At 38.6% G+C, this 14,818-nt stretch overlaps 1 protein-coding gene across 1 annotated transcript in view; it reads left to right on the top strand.

Annotated features, from left to right (window-relative positions):
- Positions 1-14,818, top strand: part of LOC121880010 (organic cation transporter protein-like) — a 54,222-nt gene that overhangs the window by 11,285 nt on the left and 28,119 nt on the right. Inside the window, exons 2-5 of the mRNA XM_042386949.1 lie at positions 809-900; positions 4,620-4,879; positions 9,033-9,217; positions 11,033-11,187. Of these exons, the coding sequence (XP_042242883.1) occupies positions 809-900; positions 4,620-4,879; positions 9,033-9,217; positions 11,033-11,187 (692 nt within the window). The remainder of the gene's footprint in view (positions 1-808; positions 901-4,619; positions 4,880-9,032; positions 9,218-11,032; positions 11,188-14,818) is intronic.

Genomic DNA, 14,818 nt, shown 5'->3' with positions numbered 1-14,818 from the left:
ACTGATTCGATAATGTTGCTATTGACAATTGAATTACAATTTAATATTGAGGAGGCATTATCCAAGTCAATGAAATGCTTATTATCTCTCATATGAATGAACAGACCATTGGATTCCTGGCCTGTTCTAACACTATATTTATGCTGTTTAAGTCTAGTTATAAGATCTTTACCCATCTGGCCTAAGTAGAACATATTACATTCCTTGCAAGGAACCTTCTAAATGCAGCCACCTGCATTGCTCGGGGATTTCTTAATTAACATTTGTTTTACAGAGGCATGAATTACTAAATGTTATATTTACGTTCCAGGTTTTTAGTTGTAGAGGAATTTGAGATAATTTTTTTTAAAGGTAATACTAAGAGGTTCTTATTGTCATGGGTGGGCTTGGGATCATTTTTATAAACAGATTTCTTAGCTATGTTAAGGCATTTGTCTCTAAAAGAAATAGGGTGTGCGTGTGTGTGTGTGAATGGATCATCTGAAAATTCTTCACGCCAATCCGCTCCGCCTAACCTAACTTAACGTTACCTCAGGTCAGGTCATCTAAGTGTGTGCATCAGCTTTCGGTTCAGGTCAAGGTCACACATCCCCCACCCAACTAGTTAAATTATCTCTCCCGTCTCTTTCGCTTCAACGGTCCTCTTGTTTCTCTAAGTACAGTGGGATCACCTGAAACTGGAGCGATGCTTCTTCGGGTGATCCGTACAGTGTACTTAATTGTAAGATTGAGATAAAATATAGAGACTGGATATACACCCACAGGTTTTTAGCGCATCTCTTATCCACCTTCCTTCCTCCCCTGACAGTCATCCACGCCGCTAAGAGAACTAGGGACACCACTCAAGAAAGTTGGCCGAAAGAAGTTATGCGGATTCCTTCCTGTGCCGAGCCTCTTGAGGTGGGTTGGTTATTACCTGTGTTGCCTTATGTCACACCCCATGTAAAGTACAGTACCTGAACCCCCACACACTTTAAGTACTATATGGGAGAATGGTGCTACTATAGCACGCTGTCTATCGAGCTGGAGTTGGCCTTCCGGGATATTTAGACTTTAGCGTCTATTAACCCAACCTGAAATGACCTAACTTAATCTAATATATCTTAATCTAACCTAACTGAACTTTTGTTTTTCTTTTTTTCTTTTTTTACGGGGATTAGCCCACCCGGGCACAGGTCACTAGCCCACATCGGGGCCTGGGGGGCGAAAATGTAATAATATTAAATAATAATAATAATAATATTAATAATAATATTAATAATAATAAATAAAATTAATAATAAAAAAAATTAAATAATAAAATAATAATGATAATAATAACAATAACAACACTGTAATAATAATAATAATAAAGAACCATAAAGAAATACAAAAATGAAAAAAATTAATAGTGAGAAACAATATATGTTTGGTGTGTTGTCAAAGTAAGAGAAACAATTGAAACCCTGGAATTGAGTGTAAATGAGGCAGAAAGTCAAATCAGCAACCTGGGACTTGGTCACAATTTTCGTGATGCCATATGGCAGCAGGGTCTACCATTGGACAACACATTATAAGAACATAAGAATGGGGGAAACTGCAGCGGGCCTATTGATCCATACTGGGCAGTCCCGTTTACACCCAACCCCTATTGCTCATATAAGCATCCAACCTATGTTTGAAGCTATCCAGCGTATTCGAGTTAATGATGATATTTGGTAACTTGTTCCATTCATCCACTACTCTGTTTCCAAACCAGTGTTTACCTATTTCACGCCGAAATTCCACCTCCTGCTCCTCCCTTAGAGCAGGTGCCCAAGAAACAGCCACCAATGAACACACCATTCCTAACGGACGAGGAGGAGAGCGACTCAACCATGAACGCCGAGAGCAACTACAGCACCAGCGACGAGGAGATAATGATAGAATAGCCCCACCTCCTAGTCATCTCAAGATAACACAGTGGAATGTACAAGGCCTGTCCAACAAACGGCATACTGTACAAGCAGCAGCCATAGCTAAAAATATTGATGTCTTCATTCTGCAAGAAACCCTGATGTACAAAGATGAACAATTCCGCTTGCCTGGATACCAACAGTACTCTTTACCAAAGGGGCCCAACTCCCATGGCAGCATGATTCTCGTCAGGGCGACCATCCCCAGTTCAGAAGTAGAACCAGTTCACTGTGGAGATGGAGTAGAGGCACAAGCTGTTCGGATACACCTGGCAAACGACAGTCTTGTAGTATACTGTAGTGGACGTCTCCCCTACAACTGCGTATCCGCATTCCGATGCGCCGCCGTATCCTAGCAACCAAGCGAGCGGCGACAGCAGATGTTACCATAACCTAGCAACGGAACTAGAGACCGGCGACTTTCTCGGGTTTTCCCAACATGACTCATAGAGGACTCACGGCTGCTGGGTATATAAGCTCTGTCTCTCCATTAAGATTCATTCTAGCCTCTCTTCTACAACACGCAACACCTCCTCCTCCGCCGCTGCCTGGCGGCCCTCGCCTCTCTTCCGCCTGCCTGGCGGTCCCCGCTCCCGCCAGCGAGCATGGCGACCCACCAGCTGTCCTTCTCTGAGCTTCCTCACCAACCAGCTCTCTCATTCTGGTCTCTCTTCTTGAACAAGCAACACCTCCTCCAGCAAGCTCCACGCTGTCAGCATTCATTCAACCAGGAGGCCAGCAACAGGCAACATCTTCTCTAACGAAGCTCCTGCACATCTACCTCCTTCAACACGCTACTCACCGAACGTCTCTACTGAGCAGCTCCTCACCACATGGCACCTCCAGCACCAGACTGCCTATCATATAACTTATATTATACAAGAAAACCACCTTAGAGTTTCCATCCATCCTGAGTGCTAGACAACATTATACCACGAACTCCTACAATACAATATCAATACACCGCCACCCAAACGACTAGAAGCCGGTGAACTACTGACACAAGCAACACAGGAACTTGTGCTCATTGCTGGGGACTTCAATGCCCACCATCCAGAGATCAATCCGACCGTAACAATGAACCAGGATGGTCATCATCTAGTGGAACTGCTGACAGATGTTCCAGAAATAACGCTCATTAATACTGGGACCAACACACATACTGGGAGGAACATTGGACCTCACATTCATCTCCACTGAGCTCGTTCCAGTAGCTCAGTGGGAGGTGACTTTTACAGCCTTATGTACTTTTTATGTGACGTGTGCTCTTTCCAGTGAACCTTTATCATTATGCTTCAGCAACTAGCGATGAGGTCCAAGGTCTTTCTTATTTACATGAGCGCCATTATTTTACCCGGTGTAGGACCGATGTCTTGTTCATGACTCAGTCTGTCCAGTTGTCGTAAAGTGTGTATACTGTATATTAGTATTAAGATTAATTATATGCAACTATCTGTTGGTGCATATTTAACCATCCTCCCCTGACATACTGTATCTAAATTTTACTTGCTATTATATTTCTGAGACACACTACAAATTTGTTCACTAGTGGAACTTACAAGTTAACATCCTTCAAACTATTAGACTGAAAATGGTAAAGATTCGGAAAAGATCGACCACGGAAACTACTAACCAAAATAGGTGTTACAAGCAAATCTGACATTCATTTCCGCTGTAAATGGGCAGTTATGAAGATTTGACCCCCCAATTACCAACAATATTAGTTGCACAAAGTGGATAGGGCTTTGAAGTAGAGGGAAACTTTGGGGTAAAAACACGCAAAAAACTGACGAAATGAAACCTAACCAGAGAAACCAGAAAGACCTGACCTAACCTTCTAGCCAGCAGGGCTTCGTCCTTCTGGACCAACTCCCCCGCTGTGTAAAAAAAAATATGAATATAATAATGATAATTAACAGGTGCGAGAGGGTCAAGTGATGCTATTTGTAGGAGGTGGTGGAGTATAGTCTTGTGATCGTTGTATTCGGCTTGGAAAATGTACAGAGCGAAATATTGTCGGTAATGTTCCTTCTTATTGCTGGCACGAAACACCAAACTCTTGATATCCTTCCGCAATCGTTCAATATTTTGCCTATGAACGCCAGTAGCACTTCACTGAGGTTGACAGATTACCATGAGCATTAAAAAATGTCAATGGCAGCGGCTTCGATTTCAAATACACGATAATTGATTTGCCAAGCCAAGAAACAACACCCGTGCCGAGAGAAGCCATTTTGCGACTAGGCATTGTAGCTAACTGAAACTCAAAACTCGGATGACGGGCAGGAGTATCACGTGTCACCGAGAGCAACGCTGATTGGCGGGACATAGTCACGTGACACCAGAACTCGCGGTGATTGGCAGAACATACTCGCGTGAGTCAGTGATAAAACAGCGTCTCCTGCCAATCTATAAGTTCCTGTGTGAAATTTGTAAGTACAAAATACTCGAAAATTTTGAATTTTCGACGGAAACGTAATATATTCTTTTTTTGCGATATATCTCAATACTACTATAAACATGAAGTTCCGTGGTCGATCTTTTCCGAATCTTAATCTTGAAAATGCCTTGGAAATTCGGATTAAACCTTAAACTGTTGACTAGAAGCTTCTACATGTTTTACAGTAAACACAGACCTGAGTCACACATAAAATGAGAAAGTTCTAGTAATCAGCTCCCCCACAGTACGCGTGCCATCACCATCGTCACTCTGGTGATGTGCTTCGACTACTTCGTGGTCTCGCTGGTGTTCGACGGACTCAACCTCTCTGGCGACAACTACAGTGCAGACCCCTTCCTCTACATCGTGCTCGGGGGCCTGATGGAGGTGCCAGGTTACTCCCTCACCGCCCTCATCATCAACCGCTGGGGCAGGAGGACCCCCACCGCCCTCAGCTACATTCTCTGTGGCCTGGTCATCCTAGTTTTGACTTTTATACCTAATGGTGAGTCTGACATATTCCCTCTCACTCTTTGTGTGTGTGTGTGTGTGTGATACAAAGAGGTTATGCGTATTGTAACCTGCTTATTGTGATAATACTAATCAACGAATTATACAAATATACAGCAGTCATAAGCTTTAAGTATACGAAAAGCCATATAATGACGGGAGAAACTGTCATTTAACAAGGAATGTCAACGTAGTTATATTACATAAATTAGATTTTCAACGACTGAACACATGAGTTATCTACGAGTTCTTGTTATAACAGTTAGAATGGGGCAGTTCTTATGGCGATCAGTAGTCCTCGCTTCAGTTGTCATCTGACCTCACTTCAGGAAAGGTTATGGCAAATTAGCTCCCGGTGATTAATCAGACAGTTTACCATGTCTAGTGCTAGCTGGGAACAGCTCATTTCCCCTCTAAAAGCTGAGCTTGTGAAGGTTAGGAATGAAAATGTGAGGCTGAAGGAAATAATTGCGAGGCTGAAGGAGGAAGATGTGAGACGGGGAGAGTCTGTGAAAGAAGACGACGCCGGCCAGTGAAGAAGGCTAAAATAGCATCTAATGTACAAGCTCTTTTAGCCCTTTGGAGGACGATATGGGTGGTAAGACAGTTAAGGATGAGGCGAACATAAAATTTAAGAAACTGTAATTGTTGGTGATTCACAGGTAAGGTGCCTAAATCGTGCCATTTTTAATAGGGACATAAATAGGAAGATAAGAGTGTGTTTGCCAGGAGCCTGGGTGGGTGACTTAGTAAACAGGATGGACAATATTATGTCTGGTAATGGGAACAAACCCATTTTTTGCCTTGGTGCAGGAGGCACCGATATTGGCCGGTGTAGAAGTGAGAAGCTCTTTGATAAGTTCAAGGAAGCTGTTGATTGGACTAGGATGTCCTGCCTAGAAGGAGAGTTGGCAGCGAACGGTTGTTAATAGCAGTTGGTGACAGCCATCTTGACTGGTATTGCAAGTCAATATCAGTCCCATTCATTGACAACTGGGACAACTTTGCCGGCAGAAGAGACTGTATGCAAAGGATGGGGTGTATTTATCTAGGGTCGGAGTGGCATCCCTTGCTGGCTCTCTCGGGAGGGTAGTTAAAATAATGTCGAAGATGAGAGCACGGGGGTTGAGGAGACTGCAGTGGCCATGGGGATACATGACGAAATGTTACCACGAAATTGTTTGAGGAAAATGATAAGGCGAAATTAGCCAGGGTGTTAAACCCAAAGCGCGACAGAGAGAAGACTCAGATCACGACTAGCTAAAGTGTTTTCTATGCGAACAGAAGTATGAGAACTAAAATGGAAAAAATCAGTACTCTGGTATGTACTGAAAAAAAAATATATCATATCATTCACTAAAACCTGGATTAACTTAGACACGCGAGATTTACCTGTCGAATATCAATTTAAAGGTTATAAATCATTTCATACTGATCGGCAGATTAGGAAAGGGGGTGGGTAGCAATCTATGTCAGGGATAAGTTGAAGTGTGGAATCAATCAGGAAATCAAAACTGAATTGAATACAGAAACAATTTGGATATAATTAACTGATAGTAGGGAAAAATTATTAATATGAATAATATATAAACCCCTTGATCTTGATAGGGTTGAAGGGCAACTTATTTGGGCTGAAATACGTAGGGCATCCAGACATAGCAAAGTCTGTATAGTAGGCGACTTTAACTTTGGTCAGATAGTCTGGATCGACCTTAAGAGTAACTCCAAATTAGAGGATTTCCTTGAAACAGTTCAGGACTGTTTCCTAAATTATTATATACCTGAATTCACCCGGGGGAATAATATATTAGATTTAGTTCCGTCAAACAGAGAAAACCTCCATAGTAATGTCGATGTAGGGAGTGAACTACTTAGCACTAATCACAAAGAAATGAAATTCAAAATACCATTAAAGTCCCAGATTTCCGAAGGGTAAACTTTGACGGTTTAAAAAGACCACTGAGGTTGGGGCTGTAAAAATGTGGCAGGTTTTATCTGGTCCTTGTTAGTTGCATTGGAGTAACAAGTACGATGCCATATAGCTTTCTCTATGGGAAATTTTTCTTTCGTGCATTCATGTTGTTGATTTTGCACTTGAACATTGTTGCCATCAAGCAAACTGGTTCTTTTGAACTGTCTCCAACAGATGTTGTTATGAGTCTATTCTGGGTTGTTGCACATCTTCAAATTGGCACAGAAAACACAACTTCCAGTTCGTGGATTTCTGGGTTTGATGAGCCATTTGACCAAGTTTGGGCATGTCACTCATGATGTACACGTACTGTGACCCTCAGAACCTGCTAATAAAACAAAGTGAACCACTATAAACACCGCCACCACCACCACCACAGTATTGACATAGTTCATGTTTGTATGTGTTGAACACATTAATACCATAAAAATTGTTTTGACAAAACGCATAATGGCCCCTGAAGTAGTTGTACTACATTATATCTGGTACCATTAGAGTCGTTTCCCCTGAATATGTATATTTGGCCGTTAACATGAAGACCCTGGGTGGTTTAGAAGTTGAAATATTAAGAAAAATGCCTTTACGGGTGGTCATTTCTGAAAACCCCAGAGGGTTGCCATACGTACTTCCAGGAAATGGAGACAGGTTTGCTAGTTGGTTATACTCTGTAGTTTCCAAAAATGTATAGGTTTAAAAATCTCAAACAATCTGAGTGAAATTCCACAATAACAGGACAATTATCTTGCTGAGTTGCGCTACTCTGGGGTCTCTTTAGATACTGTATGTTCGCCTTTATCAAAAAACAGCACGTCTTGGAAAGACATAGAGGAGTTTATAATATCTTATTTATCTTTATTATTATTACTTAGCTGCAGAACCCGACGTTGCCGGGTTTATTTTTGAGTGATAATCTGTAGCTTTATGTCAATGACTACACTACCATCTGAACTGTATCAGCTGAATTATATCAGATACATTATCTACACGACATTATCTCCGCTACCATATACACTGTCTTCTACACTACAACAACTACTCTATTACCTACACTCTTCTTATTCCCCCAATCACCATCCTTTACCTCCGTCTCCCCTAATCCCCCCCCCCCCCTTCCTCTCAATTTCTTTTTAACGGTTAACAAATTCATTGGCAAAGTTTGAAGTACCGTTTGTCTATTCTGAGTAATTCAGTCAGGTCTTTACACTGAGGGTGCTATCACTTCTCACTGCCACGCAGGACAGAGGTTCATACACAAAGAAATAGATCATATTCATTAATAGTATTGGTCAAATTCAAGAGGATATCACTGTTCACTGTCATGCAGAACAATGGTTCATATACAGTATAAGCCATATTCTATTTGAGGACTAATCAGTGTGGGCTAGCAAATTTTGGATAGACAGTAAGAATGTCCTCAAGCACTCCTGATTCAATGTAGTAATTGCATAGTTCATGATACAGTAAGCCAAGTGGCCTGAAATCTTTGACAGTGTCACATTCAATATAATGTTTAAAATCATGCTCTAAAGGTTTTTCACAAAGTGTCTGTATCCTAGTTTAATTCTGGCCACGGCTACAATACATTGTCTGGTTCTGTCCTTTTTGTCACAATTTTTTTTTCATATTTACTACTGCTACAACTACCATGTCTCTGCATTTCTCAGTTCTTCTAGATCACAGTTCATGATTTGGACTTGTGTGTTTTTTAGTACAGCATTGGACAGGCCAAGATCCCGGTCCACATTTTTTCTCTTACGTGCCCCGTTGGCCAGTCTATCAGCACAGTCATGATTCCTAATTCCCACATGGGACGGAATCCACATAAATGAAATACGAAAGTGTTCTCTTTAGCAGTTATCACATTTCTTTTAATGTCACAGATAATTTTAGACATAGAGTCCTCAGTTTCGGAGAAGGTTGACCACATCAAGGCCTGGGGCGAAAATTTAATAATAATAATTAGAAGAAATAAATAAATATAAATAAATACAAATTATAATAAAAATTAAAAAAAAAAATAATAATAATAATAATAATAATAATAATAAATACAAAAATGAAAAATAAATCAAGAGCGAGAAGCTATATACAGTACAGTATGTATGTTGTGTTGTCAATAATAAGAGAAACAATTCAGACCCTGTAATTGTAGCGTGTGCATTGTGTCTCCCGCTAGAGGTATCGTGGTTGGCGATGACGCTGGCCATGGCGGGTAAAATGAGTATCAGCGGCGCCTTCCAGATCATCTCCATATATTCCTCCGAGCTCTTCCCTACAAAGGTCCGCCTTCAAGGCATCGGCGCCTCCAGTGAGTTCTCCCAACTGGCCTCTACCGTCCTGCCTTACATCACCACCTACCTGGTATGTCTCCTTCCCACACACACACATCCGTAGTTACTTGTATACATATATATGTATATGATAGACACGCACATATATTAATGTGGACATTCCCACATATATATTCACAAATACACAAGCACACGTAAGCATAGGGCTCCATGCATCACATCTTCTTATATTTGCACGTGCACTCGCCACAAAAAGTTCTTGCGCGGCTGGGCACGACAGATTTCAGCACAGCACCATGGCTCGTATCATCTCAGAATGGTTGGTATGCCTGGTTGTGAAGTGACTCAATATTTCTTCATATTATGTTGCTCGTCTTTATAATATTTCAGGTGAAAATAAGTAATTTAATTTGCAATAAAACTTCCTCAGAAAACAATGTTCGGATTTCTCGTTCGTTTTATCATATTGTATGGCGCTCAGAGCGTTCGAGTAATTTTTGTGGCAAGTGTACGTACACATAATTTACTGTATACGAACACAAATACATACTCACGAAGGAAACAACAAAATTAAATACCCCTTCTTAATGCTAATGATTAGATCATTAGACAATTGATAATGATTCATGAAACATAGTTTTGGATCCACTTCCCATCGTGCCCGGAACAACTCGAGGTTAGGAGGTGGCACTGTCTTATTCTGTAAACCTTTGGCCACTTTTTTCTGGGAGATGTCAAGTCATACCACCTTATGGTAATCACAATTATTTATTGGCACAAAAGACTATATACTTACTCCAGATACTTATTAATCTATCAAAAGATAGCAGTGATCACAACCTCCACCCCACTTTAAAAAATCCTTGATCCACGATTTGTTAATTGCAAGATGTCTATAAAGTCTCAATCAATCTCACTGCGTTGTAACTGTGTACACGAATGGAAACAGTAACTATTAGAACTAGATCTCATTTGTCTAAAATGTTCTGAAAAGCAATTACTGCGAGATAGAGAAGGGAAATTCTATCACACAAGAGAATAAAATACCTTTGCGTCGGCCAGCGTTAGAGGTGGAAATCCAGGAATCGATCATAAAATGTTGATGCGGTGTTTGTTGAAAGTATGTATGTAGATCTGTTCTAGAAGTATTTAAGAAACTGATTGCAGCCAGAACACACAAAAGGGAATGTTCTTTGACTCAGAAGGTCAGGACGTCATATATAAAACTGATGGTGCCCTTTTGAATATTAAACTTAACGTATGATTGGGATTTTTTTTCACATAATATTCCTTAAGTTGTCTAAAATTAATTAATAAGGAAATTATTAAATTGATTTCAGGTGTATAACTAAACATTACACAAATTAAATTCCCTTTAATTGTCTAGAATTCATACGTGTCCAACATTTACTTATAGAATTTTCAACAGCAGTACAGACTGACTCACTCACTGACTCTGAGAACTCCTTTGGTGAGCGGGAGTGTAGAATGTAGAGGCATTATACTGTAGTTGTACTGCTGTTTGATATACAATTGTTACTGCTGTGAAATTCACAGTTTTTGTCGTTCTGAATATTTTTTAAACACTGTATAGTATACAAACCGTATACAGGGAGGAGAGGTGATAGTATTTTCAGTGCACATTCTGTGCAAACGTAAAATATTTAACCCCTTCACTACAGGGACGCCATTTTTTATTCAGCAGAAAAGGACCCCGTGCACAAGCTGTTAGTACGTAGACCATCTCCCTCATTCATTATTTCACTTTCCAGAACTCACAGATTTGTTATTCCTGTGTGTGTATCTTTACATATTCTCTTTTCACTCGCTATTTACTCCTCAAATTCCGGCAGATCGCCATTTCATCGCTGTCTTGCCTCCCCAGGGAACGTTTATCCCGTGGGTGCCTTCAGTGATCTTCGGGTGTTTGTCGATGATGGCGGGACTGGCAACACTGGCACTGCACGAGACGATGGGCATAGCACTCCCTGACACCATCAGTGACCTCTCCAGCACTGTCAAACGCACCCTCAAAAATAAGTATGAACTCTATTAATTGGGTGTATACTGTCTCCACCTTTTGTTTTGGTCAGTGTATATAGGATCAAAGAGAATATTTGTCTGCCACTGAGCATCCCGTCCTTTTGTGTGTGTGCGGGGGGGTAGAAAAGTCAGTTTTGTTTTATAAAGCTTCAGTTCCTTTGTACCATTATAGATATCTCACACACTATCCCAAGCACTTTTAGGCAACTACTATAGACGCCTCTCACTGAGGACTGAGAATGCTGTTCTTTTACCTTTAAGCCTGAATTTCTTTATTGTAAAAATTGTATGTATGTTTCTTTGCTAAGGTTGGATGTGTTGAAGTAAGCGCAAGGCAACAACTTAATACCCCTTATAAATAATTTCCGTGAGAACTTTGTAATGTGTAAAAGTAGTATTTAGTAATTTTTCAAGCGAAGAAAATATATATATATATATATATATATATATATATATATATATATATATATATATATATATATATATATATATATATATATATATATATATATATATATCTTGATAAAATCACACAGGAAAAGGGAAACAACGGAGCACCTTAGTTTTCGTCTTTATTCAAGACATTTTTAGAGGCAACTGAAGATGTCTTGAATAAAGACGAAAGCTAAGGTGCTCCGTTGTTTCCCTTTTCCCGTGTGATTTTATCAAGATTTATCTTATCCACGTTTTCGTTGTGGATCTACATGAAATATATATATAAATATATATATATATATATATATATATATATATATATATATATATATATATATATATATATATATATATATATATATATATATATATATATATATATATGCTGATAACCATAAGGAAAGAAGAAAACACGAAGTTCCCAAGTAAAGATCTTGCAACTAGAATTAAACAACACAAATACAGTGTTAGGACAGGCCAGGAATCCAATGCTCTGTTTGTTCATTTGAGGGATAACAAGCATCGCATTGACTGGGATAATGCCTCCTCAATATTACCTTGTAATTCAATTGATAGTAGGAACATCATAGAATCTAGTCTTAATTAACATACCGAAGCATTCAACATGAATTTGAGTAACTGCTTGTACAAACTGGACAATTTTGTAATTAAGAAGATTTTTAACCAGGTGAGAAGGGCGGGTCACCTTACCATCTGACCTGACCACCAACCGTTGCGGTGCTATTTAAAGATTAGTAGGGTCATTACCAAATACCTGACCATTGTGGACCTGGTCTCACCCTCCTCTGTATATATACACCTTGTTTTGTACTTCTCTTTAGTCTGTACTCACCCCTGAAGATGTGAATTACACGAAAGCGCTTGGGAACTTCGTGTTTTCTTCTTTCCTTGTGGTTATCAGCATATACCTAGATCACGTGCACTACAGTAATTTACTTGCATATATATATATATATATATATATATATATATATATATATATATATATATATATATATATATATATATATATATATATATATATATATATATATTTATTTATATTTATATATATATATATTACAGATCGGTCAAGAAGGAAAATGAGATTCATCTGAATATGTACCAGAGAAATTTTCTGAGGGGTATCCCAGTTCACCTCCTCCCTCTAAGCCTCCTGTACTAACGCTTTCCCTTTATGGTTATGGGACTGACAAAGCCCAAGAGGTCCAATAGCTCGGATATTTGACTTAATAAGGATCGCTTGGCGAGTATACTCTGGGGGAAATAAAGGTCTTTCAAACCAAGTCTGTCGGTCATAACATCTCTTTGTGGACGTAGTACAGGTTCTTCCTTGATAGTCTTGTTATCTGAATAATCTTGACCTATAATATTCCTCAATTCTTTATAATTTGCATTTCAAGTCTGCAGGGCTTAATGATAAATCTTAATAGCCTCCTGCTCTGTGTCAGTACTCCCCTGCAGGTTCTTCATGTAAAAAGTTTGTCCTATTTCTGGACATTGGACATCCTAAAAAGGATACCGCTGGGTACTGCACATTAAAAAAGGACTACAACAAGATCCAAAGGATACTTATTTAAAAAGATACGTTGTCAATGGACCATCTAACTTATGAGAATTTTTGGGCTACAGAAATCTAGTAAAATCTCTATCCTGTTCCCGCAGTCCCATTCTGAGAAGAGCTTTGGAGATGTCCGCCACATAAGTATATTTTTTAGTCCTAAAATTTGAGCAATATATCTCCCAATTCCTGTTAGATTGGGTCTAGATTTTTTTTTTTTTACAGGATTAGCCCACCCGGGCCCACATCGGGGCCTGGGGTCGAAAATATAATAATAATAATAATAATAATAATAATAATAATAATAATAATAATAATAATAATAAGAATAATAAGAATAAGAATAATGATAATAAGAATAATAATAATAAGAATAATAATAATAAGAATAATAATAATAATAATAATAATGATAATAATAATAATAATAATAACAATAATAATAATAATAATAATAATAATAATAATAATAATAATAAAGGACCATAAATAAATACAAAATGTTAAAAATATATATAAATTGTGAGAAACAATATATGTACTGTATGTTGTGTTGTCAATAGTGAGAAACAATTGAAACTGCAATTGTGTGTTAATGAGGCAGAAAGTCAGATCATCAACCTGGGACTTGGTCACAATTTTCGTGATGCCATATGGCAGCAGGGTCTACCATTAGACAACACATTATGCTTCCAATATATTCTCAGGCGGTAATACCTCCCTGTTTGGTAGCTGCCTACTACCTACTAGAGACAGTCGTCCAAATTAAGTACTGTACACATCCTTAGAAGTTCGAGAGTTACAATTAAATACCCCTTATTGGAGTAGTAGCAGAATCTTCCCTTACTGTGTGATGAGGTAAATAATGACCTACATTGTGATTCACCGTACCAGGGACTTCCTTTACGAAATTACTACTTAGTTGCTTCTTCTTGTATTGTCATAATGTTCAAGAACATTGCTATTTTCTCGCAATTTACTTAGCGTGGTATGGATTTGTCCCTGAGTCGCTCTGTGTTGCACCTTTTTGGGATGTTAGGTCTTTCTTGGGGTAGGGTTTCCATGCCTGAATACGATCATCTAGAGAAAAAAATAAGTTCCTAATATAAAATGAAATGGTAAAATTTAGTATTAAATTTATATCAATATACCATTCTAGAAATTTTTGTTATGCTGATCATCATCCTTTGTGTCCTTTCAAGGTATTTTAGGATTTTATAGGTGTCACAGAGAATTCTTTTAACAACAATTTTATTTTTGATTAAAAAGTTGGTGCTCCTAACAGCCAGGGGTGACAATAGCAGGGCTGAACCCAGACAACTATGGTCTACATAAACTTTTAATTGAAAAGTAAATTTTTTAAATTAATAGGAAAGGATCATGATTAAATAATACAGAGAACAATGTGCTGGTCGTTTACTAATAATTGAGGAATATATACAAGCCCTGCGTTACAGTAAGATATATTTTTTAATATATACTGTATGTTACACAGTCGTCATTACAACACTCCAAACTACGAAATCTACAACAATAAATCAAAGTAACCGAAACTTAATGCAGTTAAAAATTTAACACAAAAATTTAACACACTAAATGAAGGTTAATTAC

This window comes from Homarus americanus, unplaced genomic scaffold (genome assembly GCF_018991925.1).
Source record: "Homarus americanus isolate GMGI-L3 unplaced genomic scaffold, GMGI_Hamer_2.0 scaffold30108, whole genome shotgun sequence".
In the NCBI taxonomy this organism is placed as follows: domain Eukaryota; kingdom Metazoa; phylum Arthropoda; class Malacostraca; order Decapoda; family Nephropidae; genus Homarus; species Homarus americanus.
The sequence above is the reverse complement of the archived record's forward strand: the minus strand, read 5'-3'. Positions and strand labels throughout refer to the sequence as shown.